The sequence below is a fragment of the Camponotus vicinus genome, unplaced genomic scaffold (assembly GCF_025532165.1).
Source record: "Camponotus vicinus isolate PSW18456_S1 unplaced genomic scaffold, iyCamVici1.0 SCAF_1, whole genome shotgun sequence".
Taxonomy (NCBI): Eukaryota; Metazoa; Arthropoda; class Insecta; order Hymenoptera; family Formicidae; genus Camponotus; species Camponotus vicinus.
Genome location: NW_028141945.1, coordinates 4,128,763 through 4,148,346, shown reverse-complemented (window position 1 = coordinate 4,148,346; position 19,584 = coordinate 4,128,763). Strand labels below are relative to the sequence as shown.

The following is a 19,584-nucleotide window of genomic DNA, read 5'->3' as shown; positions in this document are numbered from 1 at the left end:
CATTCCGTTGTACGATATCCTTAATTTCGATATTTACATATATCATTTAATATTTGCGTGTTTGTTGCCTGTATGATATGATTATGAGATTCTCATTGTGGTATTTAGTGTATACTATATCTAAAGAGATTTATGAAAATTGTTTGAATGAATTAAGATAGCACAATGTATACCATATACACCAAATAAAGACACAAACAAGAAATGTAAAACATTAATCATACATGTAATAGAAAAAGAATTTTATGTAATCATATATCTACAGTTGCGTGCAAAACTATTGACTGTTCCTTTGTACTGCGCATCGTAATACTTATTGTCTCTGAGAAAAGCGATAAAGTAAAACAAATCATAAACTGAAAAATTGTTATATAATAGACAGATAAAATTTTGAGGAAACACCGCGCGCCTTCAGAAAATAGTACTCACGCTTGTATAAACGGCTTATTTGTTAATAAGAATTTGTAAAAATATGTAATATATAAACTATATATATATATATATATATATATATATATATATATATATATATATATATATATAAATCTTTAATGTAATGTATAAGAAAGGTATATACAAAATAAAAACGTCGCGTAAAATTGAAATTCGTGGTATTCTTTGAGAATTTATTCACAGACTGGAATATCAATACCATGAACTATCATAAATACCATAGAATATGGTGGTAAGATCACAGGATCCGTAGGATCCAATATTATAGATTGAAACGGCGGTAAGTCTCCGTTCGATCGCAGCTTCAACACTTGGCCATTTAGTTTTATTTCGCTGCAAATAAAAATAGTAATTATTAAGATTTACTGTTTAATTATTAAGATTACGTTTATTAAAATTTACTTATTAAAATTTTTTATTCTCATGATAAAACATTTATCGTTTTAATTAGATGTCACTTTTTAAATTTCAGTTTATAATAATGTATATACAATTTCTTCATATTGAAGAAAGAAAATTTATAAGAAATCACACGTATTTCATTATAAAAGAAAATTAATTTTTTTATTTTACATACCTCGACTGAAGATTGTCGGCGGTCAAAGAGTAAAAAAATATTTTCATCATTTCACCAGATTGTACAAACAATTCTGGAATATTTATATGAACTGCGATTTTGTCGATATTCATTCCGTAGATTGTGACAGCTGGTACTCTGGCAACCCGAGCTTCCTTCGGCGTGCAATGCGCGTATAATCGCACGTAACCGAAATTGTTCGACGTGACCAATTTGAGGACCTTCTCCGATACAAATTGCTTATAAAAGACGCTGACCCACCAATCGGGATTTGGTGTAAGGTTCGGCGATACCATAGCGTAATTTCCGCCAAATAGCGACTGTCTAGTGACGACGTTCAATCCCGCGCTAGCGCTGTAGCCCAATTTATCCAACCATAGAAATCCAGCTACGAATCTGTCGGATAATTCGGGTGCTCCTCCTCCATATGCAGTGCTGGTTTCCGCTGTCACATACATATTACTTTTATGTCTTTTATTGAATATAACTTTTCGCGTTCATTAAATGCGATTGCGATTAAAAGAATAAAACGTTTGCTGCAGCCTTAAAAAATAATTATATCTCTAGAAATTGTATAATTATTGCAGTATTTAAAAAAATAATTCTTTGAAAATAGAACTAAAAGTCGAAAGACGAAAGAATAAAATATATTCGAAGAAAAAGAGAACTTCCCAATTCTCCCTAATGTATAAAATACATACATAGCCACATGGAAACATTTTTCCCTGATGCAGCGATGAATTCCCCTAAGGACTTGATTTGTGCCGATAACCAGTTAAATATGAGAGGATTTACAAAATCTTTAACTATAGCTTCTCGCCCATTCAGATAATACTGATGCCACGTGACATAATTCACAGTATTGCTTTGACTCCTCAGAAATATTTCGGCATATTTTTCTCCTATATGATTCTGTTCTCCGACGTGATTCACTTCCGGCCCGACGAGGATGCTATCGACGTATCCCGCTTCATCTAATAATTGTCTCAAACGATCGTAATTCTTTGCGAGTTCGTTTGCGGAGATCGTCACATTGAATACGTGTTTAAAGGAATTCGGTTCTGAAATGTTGAAAATAAATATGAAATTTTATGCATTATAGTTATTATATGTACAAATTTTTTTTACATATATTAATTCTACATTTGTTATACTTGCTTACCATTTCCCAATTGCCAATCTAATTCCATGGCTTGATTTTTAGCAAAGGTGATAATCTCCTGTGCATTAGTGTCATTCCAAGATCCATCTGGATTTCTGAGCAATACATTCAGATCAAAAATCATTCTCAACTTGGACTTTACTGCAAAATTATAGACAGCGAGTAAGTCTGCACCAGTGATGGTAAAATTGCTGATGTCTTGGCCATCTACAGGACTAAGAATCTTTTCAGATGAGCTTTGCATAATCTGAATTATCAAATGCATTAAGATTATAAATAGATTTGTAGCAATTAATTACTTAAAATATAGATACTGATTTAAAAAATAGTGAATAGAGAAAGTGAATAAATTTCTCTCAATAGTATAATAACTCATGAAATTATTTTATATTATGAAAAGAGAAATATATTTGCAAACCAACCTGATTCTGATCAAATATCAGGCAATCAGCAGATGTTCCACCCACTCTAACATAAGCAGGACTCAAATGACGACCCAAATTGATAAACTTCTCTTGTTTAACAGGCAATTCGTTCATCCTTCGAAGTAAAGATGTATCAAGACCAAATGATAAAAACTTATCAGAAATAGTATGCAGAAGAGGTTGTTGTCGGTCCAAGTGCAATACATATGTACGGATTGTTGGAATATATGTATTAGGATTCCATAACGAGAGTATCAATAGTGTCGAACATAGACCCAATGCAATGCAACAGAAAATAAAACGGACTGTCGAGGCTGCAATAGAAAAAAAACCAATTTGTCAGGAAGAAAAAACCATACTAGATTGTGGAGAATTAAAAAACTATATAAATGTGAAATGTACAAATGTAAAAATAACATACAAAATAGGAGTCTCAATAAATAAATTTATAACTTGAATCACATACAGATACTAATCAAAATATAATCACGTGACAGGAAATTTCCCGGCAAAGATAGCGGCAGCATGTTTCCTTACCGGCGATATAACCCATATAGAGAGGGTGATTCACGTTAATTGAGAAAGAAAAGATAATTGCGAGAAAATGTCCATTTCAGATCAAAACGAAATTTGATCAAGATTGAGACGAGCAAGGCAAAAAGACGCGATGTTTGTCCTACGCATTTTTTCGACACATGAATTGTTGTATAACTCACTGCTTCGTGTATGGGCATCGTTCAGATTCTGATACTGATTCTTGCCCCAATTGTTGCTCACGAGATAGTTCATCGTCGTCGAAGAGATTTCCCTGGCTCGGTGGGACCAACGTCGCGAATGTCACGCGCATTCGTCGCTCTTTTTGCGTGTCGGCGAACAAATGACAGATGATAGCTCGAATAATCAAAACTTCCGTCTCGTGTTGCGATAAAGCGATTGGCGGGCATAACAAAACAAAAATAAAAAAAAGATGATTCTACTATATTCATGTGGCATTTCATTTAAAGAAAATAAAAATAATATATAAAAACAAATTATTTATGTTTGAAAATTGATGAACTTAATCGTGGATTGAGAGAAGAAAAATTCTGATAATTTTCAAAATTATAAACTTATAGTTTTCCTTTAAAATAATTTACAAAATAAAATAATACAAAGAACTCAGATAATTTTATAAACTTATAATTCTTTTTTAAAATAACGACGATTGAGTAAAATAATAGAAAGAACTCTCAGATAATTTTAAAAATTATAAAGTTATAGTTTTTCTTTAAAATAATCAACGACAATAGAATAAAATAATAGAATAAAGAATTCTCAGAGCTTACTTTTCTGTGAAAAAAAATTGTTTAGTTTAATCAGTGAAACTTTATAAACGTTACTTAGATGGACCGCGCGTCTTTTGCAATCCGATTTTTTTCGCATATGTCGAATCGTTCGCTCGTTTACGATGATTTCTGCGCATCAATTTCGCCTGATTTTCAAATCTTGGCTGCGAACCAGTCGATTTTTTGTTAGAAGTAGATGCAGTTTGACATTCCGGAGACAATACTTCATTCATTGTGTAGGCTGTTTCCTCGATACTTGTACTTGATTTTTTTTCCATATTGATGGATTGTAATTTTTTTGCCTTCAATGCCTGTCGTCGACAATATTTTCGCATTTTGCAAACTGCAGATAATTGCATATCGATTCTAAAATTGGCATGTTTGGTCACCGATTAAAGCGCATATTAAAACAATACAAGAGAAATATTCTCTGGGTGAAGCACATGCAATTTCACAACTTTAAAAACTTAAAATAATGTGTGATCGAAGAAATATATTCTAATGTGAAACAATTTTAAAGGGATAAATATATACCTTTCGGCGAAATTTCTGCATAAATCGAATCAGAGCTAGAACTTGAGGAATTGGGAGCGCAAGATTGGCTTCTGTTCGCGGTGCGATTTCTATAAGAGACACTATGTCGACGCTTCCTTTTCACGCTTAATCTCTGTCGCGATTCCGAGGAGTTGCTCAATTCGTCCTCCGCCCAGAATTGTCGATCGGCATCGTCTGATATCGGTAAAGCTGTACCGGAAGACTTCAAATACGGGATTAATGTACAATTTTACGGATTACATACTAGTTATACGTAACACTGTGTAATGTTAGAAATTAAATTTTGATCCGATTAAATCGAGAGTATACAATTTTGGCTCTTTGGAAAGCAAGCAGATTGTCATCTATTGCTTGAATATCATTTTGCGACATTATCTCCGCAAAATAAATTTTTATAAAATTTATGAATATGTTAACATATACAATAATCCAATTCGCGTTTGAAATATGACAACGTTTTTAGATCCAATAATCCTCGCTCATATATTCGTTTTCATTGCCATTTTGCTTACAGTTTCATTGAAGGCCTCCGAAAAGCGATCTCTTCTCTTTTCTCTACCATTAGAAGCATGATATTCATAACCTTCCTCTTCGGAACTACACATTATCTTCGCGTCTCCCCAAGCACAATAATAACCCATGTTTAAAGTTACATACGTACATAAATCACACACACACATACAAGTTGTAATTATACATATGATGCACGATATATATCATTTTATAGTATTTTACAGTTATTTAAATGTACTAGTAAATTTTCAAGATATAATCAAATAAACAATTAGTCAATTATGTACAAAAACGAGATGTGTAGTGTTTTTTTCGTAATTTATAGCATTTATGTCAAGTTACTGCGCGATCACATTTGTCGGATGATTGACTTAAATACTACATATTTAATTTCATAAAATGCATTGATCTTATTCTGAATCTTTATTATATATTTGCAAGAATCATAAATGTACAATTGAAACTTTTGACAGCAAGATTACCTTATCTTTATATTATATTTATCTTTTCATCTTTGTAATCATTAATATATTTAAAGATAAAGAAAAGAGATAATTAACAAAAGAATCAAATTCAAATTAATAATTTTGTAATATTTAAACATTTTATATAGTCTATCAGAGTTGTCACATAAATATCGCAATTTTACAATAAATTATAAAATAAGTAAAATATTTTACTTATTTTATAAAAATTAAGTAATATTTTACAATTAATTATAAAATAAGAAAATTAAATCCAGCTTATAATAATTGTGTAAAATAATTATATCACAAACTTTTCCTATATGTTTCGAATATCGCTTATGTAATCACAGGCGATATCAATACAGACTTTTCAATGTCTAAAACGTCCCTTATCTTTTCTCTCTTCTGTATTATCTGCCTTCATTTCCAATATTTTAGATACAAACGCAAATCTTTATATTTCATATGTATAACTTATTAATATAATTTAATCGTTTTCAGATTTTCTGCGTTTTTTCGAACGTGGAGTGTCGGTATCATGAGGGCTCGGAGTGATGTGACTCCGTTTTCGCTTAATACTACTCTCGCTTGCCTCGCTGCTACTGCTTGTAGCAGTTCTGGTCTCCCTTCGAAAGGTTCCCTCTCCTGTCACTTGTACTAATATCTAAAATCGATCACATAAATATTAATGGTATTCAATATCACATGTGTATAAGAAGATATTATAAGTATACATAAATAATACAATCTACAATGTGCATTCTAAAATGTATTTTATATCAGATTATATTAAAAGCATTCAATCTTCTGTTTTTATTTAAAAATATTTTCACTAGCACTATGTATGTGGAATTGCTTTTTCTCTGATTGATGATTCTCTAGTGTACGCCTTTAAATAATCCGTTCAACTATATGTATACAATTGCTACCGAAAAAAATACCATATATATGATTAATATTAATAAATATTAATGTATTTTCTTTACCTGCATATGTTGCAGGCATTCTTCTTGCATCGAAACTGCCATTTTATAGATAAACGTATCATGTTTGTTGTACATAATGGCGTTCTGAAACATAAGCATGACATCTCTCTGAAAGTGCATGGTCGATCTGATCGTGCCATTGTCAATGTTTTTCTTGACAGTTGACAGATCCATCGGTCGGAAAATCACCGAATGATACCCAGGCGCTTGATCCTCCGTGATCGGTCTGAGGAATACTGACGCGTATTTGTGCGTGGCCAAACGATTGTAGACGAGCATAACCGCTTTCTTCCAGGCGCGATAATCTGCGCCCTCGCCCGTGCCTTCGTTCTCCGGTTCGCTGTCCACAGCAATGTTTTGCTTCTTGGAGTACGTCTTCATTGCCCGTCCGCCACTCAATTTACTCAACGAAGATTCTTCTTCGTCTAGTTCCCCGGGTTCTTCCGTGGGTTCTATTTCCTTTTTTATACTTTGTTCGCCCTCTACATTTTTCTTGGTGTCCTCTTTCTCCTGTTTTATCTCTACAATCTCCTTTTTATCTTCTTCCGGTGGGAGTGGACTTTTCGCGCAAAACGCACCTGTAGCGGTAGCATCTGTTTCCTTTTCGGTTTTCGGTTCCTCGGGCTTAACTTCCACGCTTTCAATTTTTTTAATACTATTCACGTCCACGTCGGTTATAATCTCGATCGGTTCACTCTTAATACTCTTCACTTCCTCTACAGTTACCACAGGCGAACTGTTCTCAGCTCCGTTAATTGGCTCGCTACTGACTTCCTCCTTTATTTCTACGTCCTGCAAAATGGAGTTTGTTGTATCTTCCGAGGAATCTTTGATTTCTTCTTTCTTAAATTCGTCTGTATATATCTCAAGTGTTTCCTCGATGGCCTCTTCTTCCTGTGATTTCACCAAGGACTCCTCTTTTATTTCCGGTACGATTTTTTCTTTCATTAAGATTATCGATTCTTCTTTGAATGATTCTAAAGACTCGGTACTTTCGACCGTGTTTTCGATAATCTGCTCTTCCGCCATTGCTTTCTTCTTGTTCTCCGAATTCTGACTGCTTTCGTCGTCCTCTAGAATCAGGCTGATATCCTGCGACTTCTCCGTGTCTTCAGTACTAGGCAAATCGTTTGTCACTTCCGAAGAGACGCTGACCACCTCCGTGGATGGTACGTCCTGCTGATCCCCTGTAATTTTCGCCAAATATATTTCTAATTGATCTAATCCTGCATTATCTTTACCTTCAGTATCTTCTGGAGATTCCCTCAGCTCTTTGACGGTCTCCGATAACTCCTTGTCATCATGTGTGATCATTTCCGTTTCTTCCTCCTTCTCCGCGTCCTCTTCTTCTACCTCTGCTTCCACTACGGTATCCTCCATTGTTTCCTTCATTTCATCCGACAACTTAGAATCTTCGATGTTTGAAGATGCGGCGTCCATGGATTTCATTTCGATATCCGGTTGTTTTTCCTCCATCGGAGTATCCTTGCTATTTTCTTCATCGTTAGTTCCTAACTCTGAAGCAAGTTCTTCAGCCACAGTCACTCTTTCATCATCGCAAGTACTCGGCTCGGACTTTATTTCTTCTGATGTATTAGATACAATTTCCGTTATTTCCGCGACAATAATTTTTGGTTCTTGTGGCTCTATAGCGACGGTTCCAATGATTTCGGCGATATTCGAGGTGCTAGAATCGATCTCTTCGATCGCCATTTCGCTTCGCGGTGAATCGGAGAGCGATACAGTTTCGTCCACGTCCCTCGGCTCTGGCTTCGGTTCTGGAACCACTATCGGAATTTCCGCCGTTTGATGGGACATGCTTGAGAGATTACTGATAACTGCCGTCGACGTCGTCGTCGTCGTAGTCGAAACGCTTGTGTCCAGAGTTTGCGGACTGCCAGTGATCTCTTCCTTAATTAATTCTTCAATGTCACCAATGATCTCGTTTATCTCATCCTTATCCATCACGTCCGCCATTATATCCTTGCGTATTACGTCGTCTATGTGATCGATTATCTGTACCATATTTTCCGATACAGGTACATTTGTCGGTGCAGTGACAACTGGGGTAAGCGCCGAAGTCGTCGTTGCAGCCGCCGATATCGTTGTTACTGTTGGTATCGTTACGGTCGCCGCGTTCGCCATCTCATTCTGGATATTCATCTGGCGAATCTGGGATTGCGATTGGATCGTTTGCTCGAATTTGTGCATCTCAGTGTTGGTGGTGGTGACTACAACCGTAGCTGCCTGCTGTTGTTGCACATGAGACATGACAGAAGTAGTTGTTTGTAATTTCGGTAACGGTCCTCTTTGCGTGGTGGCTGGCATTTCCAATAGCATAGAAAGCGTAGGCGCACCAACGGATGGCGGCGGTGTCGCATTCGCACTGGCGATCGCTGTTGAGACCAACTGTTGCAATTGCGGTGACACATTCTGCGCCAATTGGGCGTTCAATATTTTCGAGTTGGATCCAAGTAGACTGGTGATGGTTGGCGAGCTCACTTGGACAGGAGTAGACGGGTAGGTTTGTACAGTTTGAGTGGTTGGACTGGGAGATTTCAACAGGCTTGTCAGCAATGGAGATCTACCGCCTCGATTATTCTTTCTCTCGTCATCATTCTCCGTTGCCGATTCGGACGTGAGCTCCGTCTGCGCCACTTCCAACGTGCCCTCCGCGTGTTTGCGAGTTTGACTTGTGATTGAAGACGAGACGACAGATGGCAAATTCATCTCTTGCTTCTGTTGCTGTTGACGTTTTGTCAACCATGCCATGTGAGCCCGTGCCTTTTGATCGGATTCGCGTTCTTCCTGTTGTATTTCGAGCCACATCTTCTCCAGCTTCTCGTCGCTTATTGCGCCAGACTTGAGCAGATTTATATCCGTTTTGAGTCGCAGATACTCATCCTTCTGACAGGCCAGAATCTGACTCAATTCAGTTATTCTCTCCTGCGTCAATCTTCTAACTATGGATTCACTGGTAGTTTCGCCACTCTCTCGTTTCTTTCGTTTCGGCGTATCGGCATTCTCGAGTAAATATGCATATTGCATGGCACATGATTTTTGCGAGAACCAATCTGGAGGCCTGAGCGATTCTTTTTCAATAAGTGGCTTCAATGATCTGGAAACACTCATCCAATTTTGATCTCCGGATTTCAGTACGCTCGATGCAAGACACAGTTGTTCCCGTGTAGTCCATGCATCGCAGTTTACACGTTTAATTTTTAGCCCTAAAATTAAATTTATTTAATTAGATGCAGCTTTTTCATATATATCAAATAATAAATATAAATAACAAAATAATAAACATATTATACTTGGAAAGATTATGAAAGTGTGATTGACAAAACAAACCTATATTTTATAGAATAAAAATTGAATTAACAGAGTGTCATTTTTATAATTTATGTTTAACATACAAATCTGTTTAGTCTTTATTTCAAATGTACCAATAAAATAGGAAAGTATAACTAAAATGAAAAACGAAATAAAAAAAGAGAAGTGAAATATATATACAAGTACCATTATCTACTATTGACATTTTTGTTTATGTATATAATGATTATTAAAGCTTTATTAATATACCAATTGTTTATTAGTTTTATTAAAGTTTGAATAAAGAAACATTAATAAAATATTTCATTGGTAATGAATATATAAAATTATATAAAATTTATTTTAAGATCAAAACATTCTCTTGTAGTAATTTCCTTAACCTATAAATCATAGATGTAGATATAAACACATAACAAACTAAATGTAGATATAAACACATAACAAACTAAACTTACTGTCCTGTATCGATGCCATCTCCTTCTAAAAGCTAGCAGAATTTGTCGCTATTTTGCAAAATACACGCTACTTATACGCTAATAGAATTGCGAATATAATTTATTGTATCTTTATCACGGTCTTACATACAGGTCTGGAAACTCCGGTGGTGGGGGAGGTCTCACTTAGTGTGTCCGTTTTTCGGAAGTTCACGGCTTGCCTGCTAGATTCGCTGCGATCTAGAAGTCATTTTAGACGTATGTTAGAGAGAGAACGACTACTGCCGTCTATCTCTGTCTCTCTCGCTCGTATTGCGACTTCTAGTCGAAAAACGGACACACTAAGTGAGACCTCCCCCACCACTAAAAAAGGCCTGAGTTTCCAGACCTGTATGTAAGACCGTGATCTTTATACAACTATTTGAAAACACGAAAACACTTCACTTCAGCCTATGTTCCAAAATTCACTGCCAGCGCTGAATATATATAATATACGTAACGTGAACTATAGATTTTCAGCGCTGGCAGTGAATTTTGGAACACGCCCCAACTAGTTATATCGTTCCGAACTGGTATTGGTCAGGGCGCATTCACACATATGGGAATGCGTTCAAAAATCCTATTCATCAGATCGAGCAGGATTTACTTGGCCAATCAGATCAAAGAAATCTTTGCTCTTGATTGGTTAATTTAATGTTACTTTACCCTATGTAGGATTTCCGAACTCATTCTGAACAGTGCTATCAATTTCTCTACTATTAAAATCAAATCGAAAAGATTCTTCGTATTTTGCAATATATTTTACAAGCATTGAACTATAGAACTAACTGGAACGAGCGCTGCCTTTGTTATTGCCCGGTGACCTCGAGCCGAGGGAGACAGTATCTATTTGGTATTGCCGTCTCTCTTTTTCATGTATTACCTTAGCTAAAAATATACGTCTGCTCATTAAAGTGGCGTACAGAATTTTTTCACCAAAAATTTAGCAAAATAAAGCATTATTTTATTTCGTTTATTATCGTCATTATATTTCCTTAAATAATCCATTTCATTACAATAATATTTTTTATATATTCATTGTTCAAACATATACTGACTAAGGTATGGGCACAGATAGTACATCTTGAAACTATAGGAGAAATATACTATAGCATGTTAGTGTAACAGAGAAAGCGATTCCAAATAGCGATGGCCTTCGTCGCACAGGCAGGCTCGGCTCGTAACAAAGGAGCGCTCATTTCAGTTAGTTCTATAGTTCAATGCGTACAAGAAACTGGCTAGTATTTCAATTTCAACCATAGCTCTTTTAATTTATCGTCTTGCAAATTCAAAAAGTAAGAGATGCGAGTGTAGAAAGTGCAAGAAAAATGAACAGAATAATCCATCTGCGTACTCGTACTGTCACCATGGAACGCGGAACAGCTGATCGCGAGAAACACGAATACGGAAACGTCACAACGAGAAACATCGTAATGGCGGAGCGATTGGAAATTGTTGAAATATGTTGCAACGGCATAGGTTGTGTTTTATTGCTGTAGATTGAAGCAACGCACGTTGTGCCCGATTGTGTTTGCGCTTCGAGGACACTAATCACTCACGTCGTGAAATCTATCGAATCTCTCCTAGACACGATGATGAATAATCGCAGGCGGAGCAACAACTTTACGTACGTCAGCTCGTGTGTGAAATACATGATCTTTATGCTGAATTTCGTTTTCTGGGTAAGCGATTTCTTCTTGAGATTGAATTTTTGCATAACGTCTCTTTAATCATGTTGTTTACCTGCAAATATAATTTGCTGTTTATTACTGAGTGAGACAAGAGATATAGTTGACATATTTTTATACCGCTTTCACTAATATGAATTAATTTCAATTGTTAGTAAAATTCAGCTAATACATTTCTACTTACTTTTATATTAAAAGAAGAAATTAGTTTATTAAAGATAATGCAGAGATGAGAAGATGGACATTATACAATCTGATAAACAAACGTGATTTTCTTTTTGTTTAGCTGTTTGGCGGACTGTTAATCGGTGTGGGTCTGTACGCTTTCTTGGATAAATGGCAAGCAACTGGATCTGTCAGAGTGGAAAACGTTTATGATGTAGTCTTAAATATCTCTTTGGTGATGCTGATAGCAGGTGGCGTCGTCTTTGTTGTTAGTTTTGCAGGATGTGTAGGAGCTCTTCGTGAGAACACATGCCTTCTTAAATTCGTTAGTTTTTTTACACGAATATAATCTTTCTATAGTATATAAAATATACTTCATTGTGTGTCTGATTAAATGACTTTTCCAGTATTCATTGTGTCTCCTGCTATTTTTCCTTCTGGAAATGGGTGTGGCAATTGTTGGTTTTATATTTCCAACTGCATTACAGTCTCTTTTAGAAGAATCTTTCACAGACAAAATAATTCAGACATATAGAGAAGATCCAGATCTGCAAAATTTCATTGATTTTGGACAACAAGAGGTAAAGATTATGTATAGATAAAATTATATGAAGTTATTAAAACAATGAAAATGTATCTCTTATGTTTATATAAAGTATTCAGTTTTGTGTAAGAATATATGTATATAAAATTCTCCATTACAGTTCAAATGCTGTGGTTTAAGCCAAGAAGGGTACCTGGATTGGGGAAAAAATGAATATTTTAATTGTACTAGTCCTAGTGTGGAGCGTTGTGGTGTACCATTCTCTTGTTGCATAAATGCTACCGATATATCTGTATGTATATTAAATGTTACACATAAAATACAAAAGATATATATATATATGAAAAAAATTTTTTAACTTTTTCAAAAGTAAAGGGAAAAATATTTTTTAAAATATTTTTTATATATTTATTCCCAATGTATAAATGAAATAATTTCAATTTTCAGAGTGGACTTGTAAATATAATGTGTGGCTACAAGGTCCAAATGTTACCAGTATCGGAAGCAAGTAAAAAGGTCTGGACTAGTGGGTGCATTGAGATCGTGCGTAGCTGGGCGGAACGCAATCTCTACACAATAGCTGGTATCGCTCTGGGTATCGCGCTTAGTCAGCTTTTCGTGATTTATCTCGCGAAAACGCTGGAAGGCCAAATCGAATTGCAAAAATCTCGCTGGCATTCCTGAGCTTGACTTCAGGCCACCTACCGTTACCAGATACATTGTCCGGCCAACAGGCAGGTGGCCAGCAGCGGCCGATCGCGCGGAACACATGACACAGAGACAAATATAAACGCGCGAATGGCATTACTCGTTCTCTTTGCGATCTCTTTATACATACTGTGCATCCTGTCTCTCATCAAACTCGTCCTCTATTTCAAGAATTACTTTCATCTATACGTGAGTAAAGGATAATATGTCGTTGATGATCAACGACGTTCTTCGTCAAATATTGCAAAGGATGCGTTTACAAGATCAGATTAAGACCTTATATAGAGATTATGTATATGCAGGTGCAGAGATGGTGTCCTATGTCTTTACAATCAGTAAAATTTTTTTTCTAATACTCGGGGAAACATCTTTTCGCTTACAAAAATTAATTACACGATTCCATTCGTGCTGGCAAAAAATCAGCAAGTCACGTATCACGAGGTCACGTTTTTATGAATGCTGTATGGGACACTATTGATGCATTCCTCTGTACATGGAACTGATGAAAATATAATGACTCAAATGCACTAAAGACAAAAGTGAGATATTTACCATGATGAACTCTACTCTGTAATATGCATTTCGTTGAGCATGTGTATTGCATTGCATTATGCGATATTATAGAACAATCTCAATTTTACATGTAATACCTGTTTCTCAAATATATATCTAATTTTATTTTTTTTAATTTATCTTTATATCGAATGTATATACATATATATTTCTGTTTTATCGCGATTGTTTTTCTTTTTTATAAGCAGAATAATTAAGAATAATTAAAACATATTTTTATAACTTAAAAAATATTCAAATCTGATATCTTTTTACAAAATTTAATTATAACATATAAGTTCCATCGTTTCCAGTACAATTTTTAGTACAGTGACATAAAATTTTTTTAATGGTTAATATTGATATATTATTAATAAATGATATAGGAGCTTATATATATTTTATAGCAATTCAAATATCGATAATCGTGTGCACATTTTTATATATTGCTTCCATTAAGATATGTATAAAATATATGAATTTGAGATTAGAGATAAATGTCATTTTGTAAATAAATCTTGAGAAATTACTTCATTGTTTAGATACAAATCAAGTCATTAAATTTTTATTTCATATTCTATTTTTTAATATTTCTAAACATATTTATGATCATAGATTATATACATATATATATATAAATACATATAAACAATTTCTGCTCATACTTTTATATAATTAATGATTATGAGTCGAATATTACTCTTATTATAAATGGATACACACTATTGAAGAAAATTTTTTGATAATTATAATGGTATTTTATTCACTTGTTCTTCTAGAGTGTGATGCCATATTTATATTATGTAAAATTATGAACGAGCGCACATTTATTTGTACACATTTATATTGCTAATTTATACTTCTCACCATATTAGCATAATTCATGTATATGAAACAAGAAACGTCCAGTGCCAAAGTCAGAATATTGTTGTTCTCTTATTTAAAACAAATCTGACAATAATCTGGTATAAACAATTTGTTTAATGCATTTAGATATCTCTTCGTCAAGAATGACTGTAAAACCACTGATATGAAATCTTCTAGTTTGTAATAAATAGGTATTATTCTAAAAGATATGTGTTATTTTGCCATTGTCAATAAATCAAATTATATTGATAAAAACTTATTATGTCTTTTATACATCACACAGGTAAAATAAAGAACTATCGTATTCACATTGCTCAATAGTCATCTAATTGGTGGGCTATTACTATATATAGTAGATAATTTTATATGAGAATTTTTATTATATGATAAAATAAACAATCTATTTATACAAGGATGTGTCTATAGGTACATTATTAGAATATTCTAGGATAACTCGCTGTCCATCAACAATAGTAGAATTTTCAAATAATTTGATTAAAGGTGTATCCATCTCACCATATATTAGAGCTCCATTAGAATGATGGAAAAGTTGTAGTTTATTTACAATGGTTGCATCAGTATTAGTGGGAACTTTAAGTGTATCTGCCATTGAATCTATACATTTGCCTATTGTCCACTGCATGTTAACAAAAACACCTTTAGATGTGCCTATATGTTTGTTTTTAACTGTGAGCGGCAAATGCACAAGAAAATAACATCTCTCGCTCGTTGGTACATTTTTGGGACCAATTGCAGAACCCTTCACACGCATGAGTTGTACCTGCAAAGAAAAATATATATAAATTTGTTAACAATATTTTTTAGTATACTAAAAAGTACTTCCTTTTTTATACATAATATAATAATAACCTTATTTGCCATTGCTGTATTCTTAGATTTTCTCAAGCTGTCTGCAATTTGTTGATCTACAACAGCTTTTGCTTCTGCAAATTGTTTCTTGGGTATTTGCCATTTTTTCAGTTTCTGAGTTTTCTCAGTTTCACTTAATTCCAAGCATCCATGATGCCTGTGCATCACACAAAAATGTTGTTTACATTTGATGCAAGGCATCTCAATTAATGATATTACTTTGCAGGACTTTTCAGAGCATAAAAAATTTGTTGATTTTTCTATAGCAAGTTTTGCATTCTCTGTTTTTAAACACTCATGTGACATCATATGAAAGTGTTCTTTGCAGAAAGTGGCTTGACAATGCTCACACACAAATGGCAAAAAATCCAATAATTTGCAATCTTTCATTGAACAATGTTTGCCAGTCTCTGGGAACTCCATTGTGATCCAGCACAAGAAAAGATATTAAGATATATATAATCTATTAATTATGTATTAATTCTATTAATTCTTCAAATTTGAGCAACAATGTTCAATTGTGCAGAGGTGTCGGGGAATGCAGATGATTGTCACTGAGAGAACTCAAAGCTAGATTATTCCACTTTTGCTCCAATTCCTTCAATGTCATGTGAGAATCTCCGTTATCACTCTCAGGATCTGGCAATTCAGCCACTGGCGTTGAAATATCGTCGATAGGCAAGCGTTCCTTGCGCCAGCTCTCATCAATTACATCTATTAACCTACCATCTCCACATACCTGACTGTCCATGTCGACAGTCAACACATTTAACTTTAACAAAGCATCATATTGATATTAATATTATTATATTGCTAATACTAGTTCAATTAGTCAATAAATCTAATACTCTATTTATTAATTATTTTTAATACAATTAAACATGTTCATTTATAATATTGAATCAAAAATAATTATGTAACATTTAATTAAAAAATACAATGTATATTTATATTTATTCATATATATATAAAATCAAATGTTTTATACATGATAAATATATTCGAAAATTTTTAGACACATAAGTATAAGAATTTCAATCGTTGATTTCTAAATAATCATTATGCAGTTTCATACAATTTCCGAGTAAGTACTTACCATCGATCAAAAAATCATAAGATTCATCCAATTAATCTCAAAAATCAATAAAATTGTCAGAATGATATATTGAAACTCTACTGCTACAAAATCTGAAAATGGCTATCCCGTTTATTGCATTACAATCAGAAATATCTACACCATGATACAATGGTGTATGTAACGGAAATGATTGGCGGATATCGCATCTCACTACGTGCACGCTTTTCGCATGCGCGAGAAACAGCACATCTGTCGCGTGTGCCTAGACACTGTCTAGTCTAATGGCATTTTTGGGGCAACCAGAAGAAGGAATGCGTGCGATTTCGACAAGATCAAGCTGACCGAAAAATCGTGACGATTGCTTTTGCGCGTGAATCGCGCGAATATAATGGCGACGCCGACCAACAGCAGCGGTAATCTCGTCGATGAGTTCGAAGAAGCGTTTCAGGTACAACGTTCGAAATTTTTATTCGAAATTTGTTTTACACGCAGTGTTTTTCCTGCCAAAAATCTGCGTTTGCAAATTGTACACTTGCATTATTTACGTCGCGAAAAATCGAGAGACACCTTCGATAACCTTTTCCAAGTTTTACACATCGAACATAGAAAGTATAAGCTAAAAGGAAGATTTTGCTTGTTGCAAAATAGTTACTTACACAGAGCGTTTTTCAGCAAGTCACACAGAGGACACAATGTAACACAGTGTATCATTTCATCCTTATTTATATTCGGCAACCAACAAGAATAAATAAAGTGATACACTGTGTCTTCTGTCGCTTGCTAAAAAATGCCCACAATTGTTAACATCCTTTAATGAGACTAAAACTATTTTTAACAAATCATTTATGTTCAAATCATTGTATATCAGATGGTCTTGATATTGTGAAAGTAATCAAGGCTGTTAGCTAAATTTATTGATGTCGATCATCGATTTTCAGCAATGTTTGAGCATGTTAATAAAGGACGAAGGATTAGTCAGCAATGGGACTGGTGCTTCTGGTGGCTTGACTGTGGATAAAGATGAAGGTCGCGCAGAAATGGAACAAGCTACAATGAGGTTTATAGATCTGGCTAGACAAATGGAAGCTTTCTTTCTACAAAAGAGATTTCTACTGTCTGCACTGAAGCCTGAGATGGTAGTAAAGGAAGATATTCAAGAACTGAGAATGGAATTAGCCCGCAAAGAAGAGCTCATAAAGAGACATAATGAGAAAATTGTTGTCTGGCAGAATATGTTGTCAGATTTACAGGGATGGGCGCAATCACCTGCTCAAGGACCAGCTCCCAATGGTAAGTGAATTTTAATATTTTTATTGAAATAAGATATTCAGTGATATTAATATTGATTGATAATAGGATTACCCAGTGGAAATCAAAGTGGGCAAAACCAACAGGCTGGAAGTGGTGGTGGCAATGCTTCGATGCAGCAGCAACAGCAAATGTTGCAGCATCAGCAGCAATTGCAGCAGCAATTACAGCAGCAGCAGCATCCACAATTGCAACAACAATTGCAACATCCATTGCAGCAACAGGTATTTAAGTAATGCTGTGTATTATGACCAAAGTTAAAATTCATCTCCGTTCTTTAGGCAGGTTGTTGAGAAATTTGGTACCTAAGGTACTTAAAGTATACGCATTTTTCGACTTAGATAAAGTAAAAGATAAAAAAACGAAGAAAACGTTACCATATAAGATAGGGGAGAGTAAATTGGCATAATTGATAAAATATTGAATGAAAAGATTAAAGATTCAATCTTCTATAATAGCTCAAGAAGTTTCTCATCTTTTGTAAATTTATCAAGAGCGATTTTTTTCGAGCGTTAATCTTATTGCTTCAAATATAAATTAATTGTTCATGTAATACATTTATCTTGATATTTTAATGTTAGGTCTATTTTTATATCATATATAAAACCATATGCATATATATAAAACCATTGTTTTATCCGCGTAATTGTATCCTTTTGCTATTTTTTTATTATAGTATATATTTATTGTTGCAACGTTTTTTTCCTGTTATTCATTACATTTGGTCATAGATGAGTAATTGCCTGCACATGCGCGTGTGTACGCACGAGAATGTGTATCTGTAAAATTATATATCTATTTGAGAAAAAATGAATTATAGATTATTAAGTAAATTCTCTTTAATAATTTTAAAATACTCACTAGAAAGCTAGAGAATGTTTTGCTATTTTTTTTTTCCAGACAGTAAATGAAAAATAGAAGATTAGATAACTAAGGTCCCATCAGATAAGGGACAATAACTATAATAATGCGTATAACAGTGCCTTATAAGAATTCTATCCACAGAGATCTAGAAATGTATAAAGGAAAACAGATTAAAGTGCTTTTATGATTAACTGCGATATAGAAGTGTATACAAAAATCTGAATTTTATTTATGAGGAAAGTATTAAAGGATTAACTGTACGTATAAAAAACTGTTGTAAGATGGTGCCAAAACAATGAAGAATGTACAAATATTTAACCAAAAAACAAAAAAAAAGAAAGTGTAATAAATCTAATAATGGCAATAATAAAACTTAGAAATATTCATAATTAGTACATATATATATGTTTCACATATTAACACCTATTAGTGATTATCTACATTGCACATTTGAAAAGACTAACTCATATGTACAAGTTTAAATATATATGGTGAGATAGATGACATTTTTTTAGATATTTGATATAATTTCATATAAGAAAGAGCATATTTTGTATATAGAGGTGTAACAAAAATGACATATATTCTATCTCTTTTTCATCTTGTTTTTTCAAATATCTTTTTTTTATGAGTGAGATAATTCTTCGCATATCTCTGTATTTGTAAAGAAA

The 19,584-nt window shown here is 34.0% G+C and overlaps 7 protein-coding genes across 11 annotated transcripts; 2 read left to right on the top strand and 5 right to left on the bottom strand.

The window, feature by feature from the left end:
- Nucleotides 1–594: 594 nt before the first annotated feature.
- Nucleotides 595–4,086, bottom strand: LOC145968238 (heparanase). Its single transcript, XM_083093589.1, has 7 exons — nucleotides 3,997–4,086; nucleotides 3,334–3,472; nucleotides 2,615–2,931; nucleotides 2,193–2,439; nucleotides 1,732–2,091; nucleotides 1,031–1,475; nucleotides 595–786 (listed from the first exon to the last, which is right to left on the bottom strand). Exons 2-7 carry the CDS (start codon nucleotides 3,404–3,406, stop codon nucleotides 627–629), a joined length of 1,602 nt encoding a protein of 533 aa, XP_082949715.1. The 5' UTR covers nucleotides 3,407–3,472; nucleotides 3,997–4,086; the 3' UTR covers nucleotides 595–626.
- On the bottom strand, nucleotides 3,974–5,327 carry LOC145968268 (uncharacterized). Of its 2 annotated transcripts, none has more exons than XM_083093652.1 (3): nucleotides 5,010–5,327; nucleotides 4,477–4,699; nucleotides 3,974–4,285 (listed from the first exon to the last, which is right to left on the bottom strand). In XM_083093652.1, the coding sequence occupies exons 1-3, from the start codon at nucleotides 5,175–5,177 to the stop codon at nucleotides 3,993–3,995; spliced, it is 684 nt and encodes a 227-aa protein (XP_082949778.1). In that variant the 5' UTR covers nucleotides 5,178–5,327; the 3' UTR covers nucleotides 3,974–3,992. The 2 variants fall into 2 exon arrangements, with proteins under 2 accessions (XP_082949778.1, XP_082949781.1); XM_083093655.1 differs by having other exon boundaries at nucleotides 4,119–4,308.
- Nucleotides 5,328–5,418: 91 nt separating this feature from the next.
- On the bottom strand, nucleotides 5,419–10,744 carry Brd8 (Bromodomain containing 8). Of its 4 annotated transcripts, XM_083093539.1 has the most exons (5): nucleotides 10,619–10,744; nucleotides 10,382–10,470; nucleotides 10,252–10,299; nucleotides 6,464–9,690; nucleotides 5,419–6,141 (listed from the first exon to the last, which is right to left on the bottom strand). In XM_083093539.1, exons 3-5 carry the CDS (start codon nucleotides 10,268–10,270, stop codon nucleotides 5,965–5,967), a joined length of 3,423 nt encoding a protein of 1,140 aa, XP_082949665.1. In that variant the 5' UTR covers nucleotides 10,271–10,299; nucleotides 10,382–10,470; nucleotides 10,619–10,744; the 3' UTR covers nucleotides 5,419–5,964. The 4 variants fall into 4 exon arrangements, with proteins under 4 accessions (XP_082949665.1, XP_082949658.1, XP_082949652.1 ...); XM_083093532.1 differs by having other exon boundaries at nucleotides 10,252–10,329; nucleotides 10,417–10,742; XM_083093526.1 differs by having other exon boundaries at nucleotides 10,252–10,470; nucleotides 10,573–10,742.
- Nucleotides 10,745–11,438: 694 nt separating this feature from the next.
- LOC145968171 (tetraspanin-33) lies at nucleotides 11,439–16,858 on the top strand. The gene is made up of 5 exons (XM_083093480.1): nucleotides 11,439–11,951; nucleotides 12,244–12,447; nucleotides 12,530–12,703; nucleotides 12,827–12,958; nucleotides 13,114–16,858. Exons 1-5 carry the CDS (start codon nucleotides 11,862–11,864, stop codon nucleotides 13,348–13,350), a joined length of 837 nt encoding a protein of 278 aa, XP_082949606.1. The 5' UTR covers nucleotides 11,439–11,861; the 3' UTR covers nucleotides 13,351–16,858.
- On the bottom strand, nucleotides 15,098–16,086 carry LOC145968178 (AN1-type zinc finger protein 1). Its single transcript, XM_083093491.1, has 2 exons — nucleotides 15,664–16,086; nucleotides 15,098–15,574 (listed from the first exon to the last, which is right to left on the bottom strand). The coding sequence occupies exons 1-2, from the start codon at nucleotides 16,084–16,086 to the stop codon at nucleotides 15,194–15,196; spliced, it is 804 nt and encodes a 267-aa protein (XP_082949617.1). The 3' UTR covers nucleotides 15,098–15,193.
- On the bottom strand, nucleotides 16,178–17,171 carry LOC145968195 (anaphase-promoting complex subunit 13). Its single transcript, XM_083093512.1, has 2 exons — nucleotides 16,760–17,171; nucleotides 16,178–16,435 (listed from the first exon to the last, which is right to left on the bottom strand). Exons 1-2 carry the CDS (start codon nucleotides 16,760–16,762, stop codon nucleotides 16,178–16,180), a joined length of 261 nt encoding a protein of 86 aa, XP_082949638.1. The 5' UTR covers nucleotides 16,763–17,171.
- Med28 (mediator complex subunit 28) lies at nucleotides 16,981–19,538 on the top strand. Its single transcript, XM_083093502.1, has 4 exons — nucleotides 16,981–17,189; nucleotides 17,680–18,031; nucleotides 18,098–18,273; nucleotides 18,950–19,538. Exons 1-4 carry the CDS (start codon nucleotides 17,130–17,132, stop codon nucleotides 18,965–18,967), a joined length of 606 nt encoding a protein of 201 aa, XP_082949628.1. The 5' UTR covers nucleotides 16,981–17,129; the 3' UTR covers nucleotides 18,968–19,538.
- The last annotated feature ends 46 nt before the right edge of the window (nucleotides 19,539–19,584 follow it).